At 38.8% G+C, this 16164-nt stretch overlaps 2 protein-coding genes across 2 annotated transcripts in view; both read right to left on the bottom strand.

Annotated features, from left to right (window-relative positions):
• Window positions 1-856, bottom strand: part of alg13 (ALG13 UDP-N-acetylglucosaminyltransferase subunit) — a 66422-nt gene extending 65566 nt beyond the window's left edge. The window contains 2 exon segments of the mRNA XM_060832326.1: window positions 418-501; window positions 716-856. Coding sequence (XP_060688309.1) covers window positions 418-501; window positions 716-856 — 225 coding nt within the window.
• Window positions 857-7643: 6787 nt separating this feature from the next.
• On the bottom strand, window positions 7644-15813 carry zgc:92907 (uncharacterized protein LOC436733 homolog). The gene is made up of 4 exons (XM_060832087.1): window positions 15629-15813; window positions 13214-13376; window positions 10618-10756; window positions 7644-7964 (listed from the first exon to the last, which is right to left on the bottom strand). The coding sequence occupies exons 1-4, from the start codon at window positions 15707-15709 to the stop codon at window positions 7853-7855; spliced, it is 495 nt and encodes a 164-aa protein (XP_060688070.1). The 5' UTR covers window positions 15710-15813; the 3' UTR covers window positions 7644-7852.
• Window positions 15814-16164: the final 351 nt, after the last annotated feature.

The raw sequence follows: 16164 nt of genomic DNA, 5'->3' as shown, positions 1-16164 counted from the left end.
ATTTAAAGTCAACATATAACAAAACAGCCAGCCACCAGATGATCTCGCTGCCGAAACTATAACCCACGCATTCCTCTCCCTCCCCATTTTCAGAGGCCAAAAAATAATTAGATCCACTAATTCCAAACCATTTAAACTTGCCTTCTCCTTACGGCACCGCCGGATTCAACTAGTAATAAAACTCGCAGAAAATAAGAACTGACTGAATTCATGAAGTTGTGCATATCAGCAAGTTACGCTAATAACGTTTTCCCACGTAGTTTGAAAAAGATACGGCGTAATTAAAAAACTGTTATTAAACATTGAAGTCCTGGTTAATATCGTCACCTATTTTCCATCTCAACTTATGGAACACACCTATGGAAAGGCACCTGTATCAGTTTTTGGTTTATAGAAACTCAAACTTCAAATACTTACTGCCTCGAATTTACTTCGATTCACCCTCATGTAAATAACGCAAGTTTTTCGGATCTCCAAGTGATACATTTGAGTCAAAAACAGCTGTCAAAAATGCAAAGAGCTTTTTGTCAACAAGAGAGGGACAAGTTGAAAAATAATGTCTGAAGTTTGAAATATAATCTTCTTTTCTGAAAATCAATTCTATAAAAACAAAATATCAAACTAACAGGAAAGTTGGCCAAACACAAAAGTAAAACAGTGCAGTTTTAATTGTTGTTTGTTATGCTTACAAAAACAAACGTTGGTAAGAGTTTACCTGCTCGGAAACAGTCCTGAAGAGACAGGAGCCATCCTTGGCGGTGAGTTTTCGATACAACCCCTGACTACTCAGATACTCATCCATGGTCACTTCATTCAGAGACTTCTGGCCGAAATACTTTCTAACCTCCTTCTGCATTTCTCCACCCCGCCATAAGGTAACGTGTTTTTTTTCTTAAAATATATATATATTTTTAAAAAGGCTAGGTAGAATTTAAGCTAAAAAGCAAAACGCTGTCGAAACGGGGGAAAAAAAAAGAGATTTTTTTCCCCCCCACCCCAGCTCAAGTTGAAAGAATCAGGATTTTTTGAGGAACCCTGGGCCAAACCAGATCAGGTGCATCACATCCTAATGATTACAAATCACTTCCCTCACCCACGCCCACCCGCCACACAGTCTCCAGCACGATGTTCAATAGCAGCACACTGGAACAAATTATTTACATTAGCTCTTCATCCTTTAATGTTTATATTCTATAAAAGTGACGCCCTTAATGCTGACATTTCATATAATTCATATCAAATGCTTTTCTTTAAATGACAAGGATGTCCGGAAGTTTGAAAGGTCATTATCTTCAAGAAAACTTGCATTGTATGTAGAGCAAGATTAACTATTGACGCGATAAAACACGTAATGCATCGTCACCTCACATGTCTGTGATGTCACAGGTAAAGCAGCACTTAAAGAAAAAGTTTTTACTTGAAGCTCATACCCCTTTAACATTCTAGAATTAATTCAAAGGCTCAATGCTTCCACAAGAATATGCATTATTTGCATAGAGCCTAAGGGATACTTTCTAGCATGCATTGAAAAAAAATTAATATCTTGATTTGGAAAATGTGGAGCTACACAGAATATTTATAACACAAACGAATCAGAAGTATCAATTTCCCATCGTGATAGACATTGGTTGGTGCTCCAATAGATAAAGGAGCCTTGATTCAATTTCTAATTCATGATAATTTAGCCACTTATAATTGAACTCTGCTCCTGAGGTAACAAAAGATTAGAAAGAATTGGTTACAGTTGTCTATCTGAAGGTTAAGTGATCCTTTTTGGGAAGTATCCATACGTGGATTTTGGCTGTGGGTTGGATTTGATTCAACTACAATACTTCCTATAAATAAGCAGTTACTATTCCCTATTTGACTAGAACAGTTTTTTTTGGACGTATTCCAGTAGGAATTGAGTTCCTCAGAAAAGTAGTAGTGAAAATAAAATGCTTTGCAAAAACAGTAACTATTTTATGTACTAAAATACTAGGTGCAATTTGTCAAGGTAATGTTCTTCTGATCAACAGCCTTAACCCAAGGAACTTTCTTTTAGCAGTTCTCAAATTCCAAAGTCATAAGGAACAGTACTAATCTTGTCTAATAAAACACAATGGAATTTTTCCACAATAACATGTAATAACTACATTAATAATGGAAAGAAAGGCCCTCTAAATCACATTATGCATCTCCAAGTGTTTAAATGGTCACTGCTGCAGGAAAGTGGCCATGGAGTTTTCATTATGATGATGCAACTTTGCATTGTAATTATTTTTCATCAACCAGTTCAGACATATTATGATATGCATCTAGGACAGGTGAGAGCTGACCTTGTATCTTCTATTCCAGAGGTACAGATTCTACCACTATACCACAACAACCCTACAACTTGCATTGTACACTTGCAAAAAAAACCAATCAAATGTTTGTGCAAGTAATTAAAATATTAAAACACTTATAATTGCAACACATTCAATCATTAATCTAGTTAAGAAAAGAAAAGCAGGCTGTACATTCATACAATATCGTGGGCTGTTGTGGTTTAATGACAGTCCCCTACCTAGAAACCAAGAGGCCTGGGTTCAAGTCCCACCCACAAATTTTCCAGGACAGAAAAAAATAGACAATTTACCTGATCTCTATTAACAACATGCACTTAGTAAGTTCATATTAAAAGCAATATAATTTGGGATTGGCTTACTGGCAGTTTCATAACATTTAATACATTTGGGTTTTTTCTTAAATATTGGACCTGCTTTCAATTAGGTCTATGCAAATTACTTCACATACCAACCAAGAGGTACATAAGATTATTAGGCTCACATGAAGATCATTGCAATGACTTCTTAAAGAATTAATGGGCTGTGTTGTAAATTATACTTTTAATTAAAAACACAGGTGCTTTGATGATGAGTTAAAAATATCAGAGGTGTGTAATAGTGTCTCTGAACAGAAAATAAAAATAAATAAAAATTTAAATGAAAATAAGGAATGAATAATTAACCAGCCAGGTGGTAATTGGTTTTTGAATGGTGTGCCTGATTGAATGAGATGAAGAATTTAAGGAAAAACTATCTTCTTTTGCTTGTGTGTCACCCTTTTGATACTCTTGAGTGGATGAATATTCTCCCTGAATTAAATATCATAAAATCAAGTTATCTGTTTACTGTGGCATTGGGGTTTGTCAGATGTTGTGTGGAAATTGGTTGTAACATCTCTTGCATTATAAAAATGACTAGGCAAAAAGATTGGTAGGCTGTAAAGCACTTTAGAGCATCCTGTGTTTGTAAAAGGTACTGAATAAAAACAAGATTTTTAAAAAATTTTGTGTATTTGAATCGCTTATTTTCATGTATTTTTAAAACTGTTACTGTTGTTCTAATGCCTATTCTTTTCCCCAAATGAAATAACAGTCACATACAGGAGGACTCAAATTTGAGATCAAAAACGTAGTTGTAATAGAAATTGGTAATCACTTCAAAATGTAAACATAGGCCCAAAATATTTCCTAAAGTAATTTTCTTTCTGTCAGAAAAGTAGCATCCAAAGAGAAAGAGTTTGCAGAGATTTGTGGATAATATGGGTTACCTGGGTTGCTACTGCAGAAAACCAGTGTGGTGGGCCATTTGTAGCTTAGCTCCACCATACTATTATTTAAAAAAAGCAAATTCTGCAATGAAGCAGGTGCTCCTCCCTTTGCCCAAGTATTGGTCACTGTGCTTTCAACCATGTGGATCCTTCAAAATTCCCTCCCAAACTCCCTTGCCTTCAAGATTATTTTTAAAATGATCTCTTCTGCTGGGTTTTGCCTGATTTATCTTCATTGACTTGCTGCTTGCTTTTTTATTTGCCTGCTTGAAGTACTGTAGGACATATGGTCAGGAGTTTCTTTATCATTTTTATTTATATAATCTATTTGAACTTATACTTCACAGGAGTGTTGTCAAACAAAATTCAACATTGACTCCTAATGTGACCAAAGCACACTTAAAGACTTAATGTTTAAGGAATGTAGAGGAGGGGGTATTTTAAGGTGTGAATTCCAGAGCTTGGAGCCAAAATTCATTTAACTTGGGACATCTTGATGTTAGAACAGCAGCGCTTCAATCCACTTTTTATATGTGCTATATAGTATTTTGAATCCAGCATCCATATGCATTTCTAAAGTCAAAATAAAATGTGTGTTTTTGAAAGGAGGCAAAATTGTTTTAAAGGATTGTGTACTTCTGGAAGTCCAGAGGACTGTGTGTGCCCTTTTGTTCAATTGTTAAGAGACGGACACAGATTTTTTGTGTTCACTCCTGAGAAGCAGGCAAGATTCCAACCTCGGGTGACTGCCTATGTGGAGTTTGCACATTCTCCCTCTGTGTCTGAGTGGGTTTCCTCCCATACTCCAAAGATGTGCAGGTCAGGGTGGATTGACCATGCTAAATTGGTCTTTGTGTTCAGGAATGTGTAGGTTTGGTACATAGGTCAGGGTTAAATATCAGATAATAGAGTGGGGGAATGGGTCTGGGTGGATTACTCTTCAGAGGGTTGGTGTGGATATGTTGGGCCAAAGGGCCTGTTTTCACACTATAGGGATTCTAGGATTCAAAAATGTGGAGTCGAGGCTCAAGGTCAGCCACAGTTGTAATAAGTGATGAAGTAGGATTGATGGTGTCCTCCAGCTCCTGTTTCTTGTGTTCTTTTTTAAAGTGAAATTGTTTACATCATTCTTTGACTAGCTAGCAGGGACTGAATACATATCCTATAACGTTTCATCTGTTACACAGTCACAACGGCCTCAACTATTTAGACCTCTATAAATCACATAGGGAAATGTATGGCTAAGTTTTCTAATGATACCAAAACAGATAGGCAAGTTGTCAAGAGGTAAAGACACTGCAAAGGCAAAATACGAACTGGTTCAATTTGGTATGAAGGATAGAGAAGTACTGGACTATTGAAATGGAAGTTTGCTCATCTTATTAGTATAATGGTATCTGCAAGTACTGGCACATTAATAACAGAAACTTGGGATGCAGATACAGCAAATAATTAGGGTGGTAAATTGAATGATGGTATTTATTATAAGGGGAGTAGAAACAGAGGAATGTAGAAGGTTTACGGAGCTGTGCAGGGCCTTGCAGAAATCAAATCTGGATCACTGTCTACAATGTTGATTGTCATATTTGAAAAAGGGTGCAATAGCTTTAGAAGCAATTCAGAGAAGGCTCACTTGACTCATTCCTGTGATGAAAGGCTTATCTTATGAAGAAAAGTTAAACAAACAAGACCAATACCGAGAGTTAAGCAGTTTGAGATCTTGAAAGGATGTGACAGGGTAGGTAACAAGAGGATGCTTCTGAAAGTGTGGGAGGCCAGAATTAGGGGTCACAGTTTAAGAATAAAAGATTCTTTGAAAATGAGGAAAATGCTTTTCTCTGATGGCTGTTCGTAATTCTCTCTCAGAAAACAGAAGTTGAGTTATTGCATTTATTCAAGGCTAAATTAAGACAGATTTCTGATTGACGTGGGGGCTGGACAGGTCACTGAAATGAGACCACAACCAGATCAACTATGATTGGCAGAACAGGCTCCACAACCAAATTGCTGAGCCATAGAGCAAGGAAACAGACCCTTTGGGCCAACCAGTCCAAGCCAAATGTAATCCCAAACTAAACTAGTCCCATCTGCCTGCTCCTGGCCCATAATCCTCCAAATCTTTCCCATTCGTGGACTTATCTAAATGCCTTTTAAACATTATAGTTGTATCTGCATCCAGCACTTTCTCAGGAAGTTCATTCTACACGCGAACTATCCTCTATGTAAAGAAATTTGCTCCTCGTATTTTTTTTTAAATTCTCACCTCTCACCTTAAAGATGTGCTCCCTGGTCTTGAAGTTCCCCATATTAGGGAAAAAAACAACTACCATCAACTCTATCTATACCTCTCATTATAGTAAAAACTTCTATCAGGTCGCCTCTCAAACTCCTATGCTCCAGTGAAAAAAGTCCCAGCCTATCCAGCCTTTCTTTATAACTCAAACCTTCCATATCCAGCAATATCCTGGTAAATTCCTTCTGAACCCATTTAAGCTTCATACTATCCTTCCTATAACTGGATGACCAGAACTGGACACAGTATTCCAGAAGAGGCCTCACCAATGTCCTGTACAACCTCAACATAACATCTAAATTCCTATACTCAAAGGCCTGAGCAATGAAAGCAAGCATGCCAAACGCCTTTTTAACCACCCTATCTATATGTGACACAAACTTTAATGAATTATGTATCTACACCCTTAGGCCCCTCTGTTCTACAACACAACCCAAGGCCCTACCATTAATTGTAAAAACCCTACCCTTGTTTGTTATACCAAAATACAATACCTCGCATTTATCCAGATTGAACTCCATCTGCCATTTTTCAGCCCATTGACCCATTTGATAGAGATCCTTCTATAATAGGAGATCATTTCTTCATTACCCCTGCCTCTGGGTCCTAAGTTCTAGAGTCTGTTACCATGTTTTTCTCGATGTGTCCAGCTGTGTAGGACTACCTTGCCTGATTTTGTTCTTATCTATCCTTAGTGGAAGACATCCAGTTCCCTCATGGTCCTGTTAGGAGCTATCTCTGGATCATCTCTAATCCATGCACAATTCCTTCAGTAACATAATCAGAAATCATGATATAAGTTTCCACACTGATATGATACCAATCTTTGTACCCATCTCACCTCTGACCCCCTCTTCTGAACTGTCTGATGCTTGTCCAACAGTCAGTATTGGATGAGTGGCAATTTCAACATATTAAGTATTGGAAATAAGGACGTTTCAGCTTCAGTTCTCAGTGCAAACTTTCTAGCAGCTTTTTCGCTCTCCTGAGCAGATATTTGAGATTAAACTAGGCTGTTGGTCCTTTTGATTATGACCATGATGTATTGACTTTCCACAGCAGTAAAAAGAACTCCCCATATCTATCGTGCTTGTGTATGACATGCCTGGCTGACAGCTGGAAAGTGGCAAAAGTTAGAACCACATTTTGGAAACAAACAATTCAGATACCTGTGGACTAGTTAATACTGTAAGCACACATTGAACAAAAACTTCCAGTAAATTACATCAAGAGCTTTTCTTTCCATAAGCTATTGATTCCCCTGCTGTGACTCTTGATGAAAGAATTGCAGACTCTGTACTACCCAGTCTGGAATTGAGACTTTTTTTTAGGGTTAGGAAGTCAAAGATTTCTTTTTAATTTATGAGCAACTAACAGTAACACCAACAGAGCATCACCAGTCTAATGGAGATAAACTAGTCAGTAACTGCACACAAGTATAACAGCAAGTTTTGAGAAGATTTGTAGCTCAGATTGAGGTTCTGTATGCTGACCTTCCAGCTTAGCAAGCAAACCTACATCCACAAGTATAATACCTGGGATCAGCTTCAATACTCTGAAGGGTCAAGGTCTAGGTTCACATATGTTGAATAGGTTGTCCAGTGTTGGCATATGTAAATTTATTCAAGTAAGAAGGGAGTTAAGACTTCACAGAGAAACAGATCTTTGACAATATATGCTTGTTCTTGGCTTTCAACTTGTACTAATGCATGAACAATTTCTAAGTAACAGAATTCACTCACAGAAATACCAGTAATAACATGATGGAACATAGTGAGGAAATATGTAAAGAACACATTTATTGCACATCTCAATATTGTAGGATTGCTGATGGACAGTGATCCTTTTCCTGGTTCCCATACAATTACTTTACAAAAGCAAGAACTTTTTAAATTTTCACCAAAAGGATGGGTTTGGCTTTTCAGTTTGTTACCAATTAAAAAGATTGGTGCTCAAACTAAATAGAAAGAAAGGCCATCAATGTCATTCGAATCCCAGGACTTTATCCAAAAATGCTGAAAATCTTTCTGGGTGTCCTGGCGGAAATGGTTTCAGGGATGTTGAATCCAATTTCTGTAATGTTTCAGACAGTGTGCTGAAATAAGAATCACAACATAATAGTGTTAATAACATGGCACGAAATCTGTTGTAGCAATTTCTACTTCCTGAAATATCAATGTGATGAACTTGGCCAAGACATCATGGCACCTTTTGACAGAGCTTACCTAATGCATTGCTTACAAAGTAACTAATTTGTAGTCCACATTTACAGAAAGGACATTGTCTACATAAAACAATGTACATTGTAACTCTTTAAAGAAAATGAAAATGCAAATGTACACCGTGTAAATCAGTAATTATCCAGAATCCATAGATTTTTAAATAAAAGGGTGAACATGACAACTTATTTGGAACACATAACAATAATTCACTTCCATTGCTAATTCCCTTCACAAAATAAAATCTTCTCAAAACTCTCGGCACTATTAAGGCAGATTTTTCCTATAGTGACATTATCAATAACATTTGATAAAATAACAGTGGAACCCAGACTCCTCCCTCGTTTGCAGTCGAACCAGAGTTCCAAATTATATGGTTTGTTTGGAATGGGTAACCATTTTTTTCCACCCCATTGCATGGTCTATAAATGTTTCTTTATTTGACTGATATGGAGACTGCTTGTTTCATGAAAGTCATTCATTGATTAGTTGAAGTTTTGTAAATTGGAAAATAGTAAACTCAGTATAGACTTTTAAATTATTTTAATCCCATAATAAATAAATACTGGATTTGGTGCAGCACTGTGTTAAATAAACCAGAATATCTCAATCTAACATTCTGATTTATAATGGTTTCATGTAGGAAGCTTGAAAGGTTGTATGTTTTCAAATCAATCTTTTTTATCAGTTGAACAAAGACACCTTGGAGTGCAGGTTCATAGCTCCTTGAAAGTGGAGTCGCAGGTTTTTAGGATAGTGAAGGCAGCGTTTCGTATGCTTTCCTTTATTGGTCAAAGTATTGAGTACAGGAGTTGGGAGGTCATGTTGCGGCTGGACAGGACATTGGTTAGGCCATTGTTGAAATATTGTGTGCAATTCTGGTCTCCTTCCTATCGGAAAGATGTTGTGAAACTTGAAAGGGTTCAGAAAAGATTTACAAGGATGTGGCCAGGGTTGGAGGATTTGATCTACAGGGAGAGGTTGAAAAGGCTAGGGCTGTTTTCCCTGGAGAGTTGGAGGTTGAGGGGTGACCTTATAGAGGTTTATAAAATTATGAGGGGCAGGGATAGGATAAATAGACAAAGTCTTTTCCTTCGGGTAGAGGATCCAGAATTAGAGGGCATAGGTTTAGGGTGAGAGGGGAAGATATAAAAGAGACCTAAGAGGCAACTTTTTCACTCAGAGGGTGGCATGTATATGGAATGAGCTGCCAGAGGGAGTGGTGGAGGCTAGTACAATTGCAACATTTAAAAGGCATCTGGATGGGTATATGAATAGGAAGGGTTTGGAGGGATATGGGCGGGGTGCTGGCAGGTGGGACTTGATTGGGTTGGGATATCTGGTTGGCATGGATGAGTTGGACCGAAGGGTCTATTTCCATGCTGTACATCTCTATGACTCTAAGTCACTGTAGAGTTCTAATGTCAATCCTTAATTACGGTAACTGAATCACTTTAAACAAAAGCATACAAAAGAATTTCAGGTAGAGATCAATAATTGCTTAACCTGGAATCATTGATACGCTATAGGAAAAAAAACGATGTTAGTCATAGATATGTACAGTATGGAAACCGATCCTTTGGTCAAACTTGACCATGTCGACCAGATATCTAAGCTAATCTCATCCCATATGCCAGCACTTGGCCCATATCCCTCTAAACCCTTCAAGTACACATCCAGATGCCTGTTAAATGTTGTAATTGTACCAGCCTCCACCACTTCCTCTAGCAATTCATTCCATACATACACCACCCTCTATGTAGAAAACGTTGGCTCTTAGGTCCCTTTTACATTTTTCCCCTTTCACCCTAAACCTATGCCTTTTAGTTCTGGACTCCTCCACCTCAGGTAAAAGACCATGTCTCTATACCCTATCCATGCCCCTCATGATTTTATAAACCTCAGTAAGGTCAGTCTCTGATGCACCAGGGTTCTTAACTTGAAAGGATTTATTTTGTAATACTGTCCTACCACCTCAGATTGACCACCCCTCTTACAGCAATACTTCATCTTAACTGTCGTACATGTCAACATTCCTTTAAGTTATGCTAATTCTTAAATTCCATTCCTGAGATGTGGAGATCACTGGCTGGTGTTTATTGCTGATCCCCAATAGCAATCAAGAAGGTAGTAAGTCTTCTTGAACCACAACAGTTCACAAGCTGTAGTTTGACCCACAATAGGGAGAGTGTTCCAAAATCTTGACCACGTAACACTGAAGGTACAGCACGATACATTTTGTAGTCAGAATGGTGAGTGGCTTGGAGGGGAACTTGCAGGTGGTGGTAAAAAAAAGTCACGCATGCATGTATGCACAATGAAGAACTCAGTATTTTAAAATATATCTGGAAAGCTGACAACCTTTTAATTTCCACAGACACCCTGTTTCAGTGACATTCACATCATAGGCTCTGTATCTACTTGGCTAAATGAAGTGCATGGTATAAATGTTAAAAAGAAAACATTTTTAAAAAATCCCACAACAGTCAACTCTTCGCGCCTTTCGATTTTACAAATAATTTACTCTACCTGCAAGTGCAGTAGAGGAGATGCCCATCACTATGCAGCTGTTTGGCTAGTTCCAACTGGTGGTTGTTCATCAACTCTTCATTAATGACAACTACGAGTAATTTTCCTGCTTCAAGGGTCTCCAGACAAGTTCCGGCACCTGAATATTTGTTGTAAAGAGAAAATTTAACTACAATTTTTAAAAAGTGAAAGAAAATACTTCTGGTCAAAGTTTGTGAGAAAATTTCTGGCTCGGGTGCTCGTTGTTGTGGTTCTGTTCGCTCGGCGAACAGAAGCACAACAAAATACTTCTGGCTCCACTGCACTGCTTTTCAATATTACATTTGATAATACTGAGTAACATAATGCTTAGTATGTTTTAAAAATTTAATTCCTGGTGCTAATATCATTGAGGTAACTGAAAGTATCAAAAATATTCCATCAACAACTGGTCACTTAGACATATTGCTAACACTGGATCTCAGTAGGGGACAAAACCAAGTACGTTGCTGACTAAATGATTAAAAGGGTGGGAATTCCATAGTGAATAACTCACCTCTTAACTCCCCAAAATGCCATTAAACAAGGCATAAATCAGGTGTGTGATAACATACTCTCCATTTGCCCAGTTAAGTGCAGCTCTGACAACAAATGCTCAAAGCTGCAGTCTGGTTAAGTGACATCCCCCCCCACTCATGTCAATAGTCACTCCCCCCCCACCACTAATGCATATTGCCAGTAGCGTATACCATTTACAAGATGCTATGCAGCAGCTCAACATTATGACAGCATTTTACAAATTTGTGACTTCTGCCTTCTAGAATGACAAAGGTAGCAGATGCACACCTTCAACTTCCTTTCCAAACTACATGCTGTCCTGCCTTACAACTATTTTGCTACTCATTCAATACACTGGGTCAAAATTCTGGAAGTCCCTTGGCATCAACATTGCGGGTGTTCCTGCAACACAACAACTGCTGTGCTTAAAGAAAGTGGTTAACTACTATCTTCTCAGCAGCAATTAACAATAAGCAATAAATGCTGGTCTAGCCAGCAAAAGCTATATCATGGAAAATTCTTTAAAAAAAATACCCAAAGTACTGGATTCTAGAAAAGAATACAAAAATAGGAAGATAATGTATTTTCTCTTAACAGGACACAGGATAATTGTCTTAAATTATGACTGGATCTCAGTGCAAACGTGAGTAAACTGTTTCCACAACTGAAAATGTTTTACCATCAGCGAGTGGTTAGGTTTAGAACGAACTGCCTGGAAGTGTGGAGGCAGGTTCAGCTGAGACATTCAAGAGGGCTTTTGATGATTATTTTGATAAAAATAATGTAAAGGTGTGGGGGAAAGCAGGAGACTGGCACTGGGTAATGATGCTAATTTAGTGAGCTTGTGCAGGCATGATGGGCTAAATGGCCTCCTTCTGCTTTAACACGTTTGTGATTCTGTGACATGAATGAGTATAGAACATGGGGCATAAAAATGAGATGACGTATAACAGCAAATTAAGAATCTAAGAGGAATTTCTTCACATTCTGAATGAAGCTTGCTATTCAAGCAGATAGAATTGTTACATGCAAGGGAATACACACGAGGATGAAGAAAGATGATGGCAAGATTGAAAAAGGCTTAAGCAGAGTATCAGCACAGGCTTAGAACAATTTGGCCAACGAACTGATTTCTGTGATGGAAATTTTATGTAATTACCACAAGCCTAAGTAAGAGTTACATGAAAATAACACTATTATATTTTAAAATAACAGCTTTTTGTTAGTTAACTTCCAATATGACAATTTTGACCTGAACACTGCCAATTTCTCTTTGAAATGCATCTGGTGAGTTTGATAAGCTGATGCAGTTCAGGTCACAAATTCCATCTCCAATTTGAGCATTTAGGCAAACTCATCCACAATTATAGTCACAGCATATATTTGGCTTAAGTGCAGCCGAGCTAAGTAAAGGAAATTCTGCCTGATTCTGGTTCACTATCCAGAGACACTCGATTAGGGTATTTTATGTTCACATGGTGACAATAGAAATGGGGTCAATTAAGAATGCCCCCATAGTTGAATAAGATTTCAACCATAATTGTTTACTTTTAATTAACGGGATGTAGGTCTATTGTCTCACCTTAAATGCTCCTGAGAAGATGGTGGTAAGCCAATTTTGTGAACTACTGCAGTCCATATCGGGGCACAATTTTTTTAAAAAAGCCTCTTGTTGAAATTTTCTCAATGGCTACATTTAGTTTTCAGAGTCCCCATCTTCATTTTCACCAACTTACTAACTTGGTGATACAGTCACGTAATAACAATACCTCTGTGACTTAAGGTTTTCCTGCTTCAAGTTAGTTGGGTATTCATTTGAATTTTAAAAAAAATAGGGTAGTAGTCCCTGGCCAATATTTATCCTTTAATAGACATCATAAAGCAGGTGGCCTGTTCATTTTCATATGCTGTTTCTTGGCATTTGCTATGCCTAAATGGACTGCCATATTATAATCATGAGTACACTTAAATGAGTACCTAATTTGTAAAACATTTGGTTGTGAAAGGCACTTTACGAATACAAAAATCCTTGATTCATTCACATACAATCAATACTTACCAGCATGACTGATAACAAGTGTGGCATTTTTAATATCATCTGCTATTGAATCCTTGAACCTATAAACTTCAAGAGTGAAATTTGTTCTAACAATAGGCTTTGGTTCAACACTGCCACGGCCAATCTGAAGAATCAGTTTCCTGTAGCCCAAATCTTGTAGAATCTAAGAATAAATAATAAGGGGAGAAGGTTAATAAATCTGAACAGAGTAGGAATCAGCAACAAATAAATGTGGAACGTTTCTACATCGATTCTGCACAAATAGCTGTGGAAAAACAAGTTAAGTAAATCTTAGGGATTGAATAACATGCATCTGATGATAATTTAGAAAGAATTTCAGGATATTGCTGGATTAAAAGCAGAAATCTTGTAGAAATCATAATACTGGAGGGCTGCCCGAGAACTAGATATTACTCTGATTTTTAAAATAAAGTAGCATAAATAACTCAATAACTACAGTTTATTTCTGGATATACCAGAGATAGTAGTATGGTGATAAGTGTCACTGGACTAGTTGTAAAAAAAAGTAGTAAAACAAATCAGGTCCTTCAAGATCTCTCAAGCCACATAAGAAGATATGAATGCAGATGAACGAAAGCTACTCTGAGAGGAAAGCGGAAGTACTGCCTTAAAGAAGGAATACAAGGAAGCAATTCCAGAATTTGGCATCTAGTCAATTAAAGACATAGCCACAAATTATGAAGCAATTAGAATTAGAGATGCTGAAGAGGATAGATTTGCGATGATAAGGGATGGAGGGACATAAAGATATGTGACAACTGTAAAATCAAAGTATTGTTTAACTGGGAGTCCATGTCAGCCAGCAAGCACAGGGACTTTGCATAAACATTGATGTAATTTTCACAGTTGTTAGAGCTTTGGATAACCTTGAGTTATGGAATGCAGAATGTGGGAGGCTAGCCAGTGTTGCAGAACAGTCAAGCTTGGAGCTAACCAAGGCATGGAGGAAGGCTTTGGTTCCAGAGGGCCTAAGAGGGGCAGTATCATATGAAATTGTAGAGAGGGAAACGGGTGGTCTTATGAATGAACTGGATAAATGATTGGAAGACTTATCAAGTATAATGACACAGATTACAAACAATCTAGTTCGTTCTGAGGCAGTTACCAGGGAAAAATGTCATTAGTGTCAAGGAATTGTACTCAATATCGTACAAGTACGGTGGTAATTTAGAGACAGAGTGGTTGAGAAAGGTGGTGCTGAAGTAGACTAGAGTCTTGAAACAAAAGTAGAAATTGCTAGAGAAATTCAACAGGTCTGACACCATCTATGAGTAAAAAACAGAGTTAATGTTTTGAGTTCATCTTCAGAACTGGACTTGAAACGTTAATCCTATTTCCCGCCCTAAAGATGCGGCCAGACCTGTTGAGTTCCTCCAGCAATTTCTATTTCTGATTGCTTCAGACCTTGCAGTTCTTAAGTCTGATATCAAACAGAGTATAGTTTACATGTGAAACTTGACTTGATGTTTTCATGGCATGCGGGGATCATTTCTTGCCCATCACTAAACCTTGAAAAAGAGGAGGTAAGCACTGACACTCCTGCAGCTTCCAGAGCTTTGGGGCGCTCGCATAAAGGAATGGCGATATATTTTCAAGTCAGGATGGTGTATAGCTTGGAGGGAAATTTGCAAGTAGCCATGCCCCATTGTCAGTGGAGGCAGAGGTGATGGGTTAGGAAGGTGCTATCCAAGGAGCCTGAACGAGGTACAGCAGTGCATCTTGTAGAGGTCACTGTGTTTGTGTTCCAGGTATTATTAAGTAAAAAATGAGGTCTGCAGATGCTGGAGATCACAGCTGAAAATGTGTTGCTGGTCAAAGCACAGCAGGCCAGGCAGCATCTCAGGAATAGGGAATTCGACGTTTCGAGCATAAGCCCTTCATCAGGATGAAGGGCTTATGCTCGAAACGTCGAATTCCCTATTCCTGAGATGCTGCCTGGCCTGCTGTGCTTTGACCAGCAACACATTTTCAGCTTCCAGGTATTATTCCCCAGATTGCAGCTGATGACATTTGCTGTGCCCCAAATCCCCAGCAGGACCCAATCCAAATTGTTCACTCTCCCTACTGTTTCCCCCAGACATTCCCCACCCCCACCGCCTTGTCCTTACTCACCTTCCTCCCCCTCCCCCAACCGTTTCCCCATCCCTACACCTCCCACACTCCGTTCCGTTCTGTCCTGTCCCCACTCCATTTCTCCCCTGTCCTGTCCTGTCCTGACTCCTCCCCTTCCCCATTCCATTTCTCCTATCCCCGCCCCCTGGATCTGGCCACGCCTCCCACGCTCCTGATTGGCGGCGTGTCTCGCGGCCCCGGAAGTTATTTGTCAACGGGCCATCAACCCAACGCGTTCCCGCCGCCCCCCCCCCCCGGTGGGTTTGAGGTGAGTGAACTCACTTGTGTCATCTTTCCCGAAGATACTTCTCGGATCAGCTCATCGAAGCTTGTCGTCCCGACCGTCACAAACACCGAGTCCATTTTTCCGTCGCCGCCCGCTGTTCCCTCAACAACTTTGGGAGAGCGTCGCGAACCTCCCAATCGCCGTAGCGGCTGGCCGGCCAAAACAATGTCCGGGGTTGGTGGAAGGTGGTGCATGACCAAGCACAGGCTGGCTCAGCGGGTGGCCGACCAGCTACAGCTCACTCTATTCCCTGATCAGAAATACAAAGGCACAGCTGTAGTATGACAGTTTTCAAACCTCAGTTCCGTTTTGTGTTGCATCTTTACATCTAGAATCCTCTGTCACCATTGTCCACCAAATGTTGAAAATTGTAATTAATGCATAAATAATTCTCATGTTGAAGTTTGGACACAGAAGGATATTGTCCTTCAAGCTACATGTAATGCCATTACTATCTCTATGCTTACATTGGTTGCAGGGATCACTGAATAGTAGAAACTTCAAATGATTCTGTTTTTATATTTGAAGTATG

Source organism: Hemiscyllium ocellatum, chromosome 11 (genome assembly GCF_020745735.1).
Source record: "Hemiscyllium ocellatum isolate sHemOce1 chromosome 11, sHemOce1.pat.X.cur, whole genome shotgun sequence".
Lineage (NCBI taxonomy): Eukaryota > Metazoa > Chordata > Chondrichthyes > Orectolobiformes > Hemiscylliidae > Hemiscyllium > Hemiscyllium ocellatum.
Note: the sequence above shows the minus strand (reverse complement) of the source record. Positions and strands in the feature narration are given on the sequence as shown.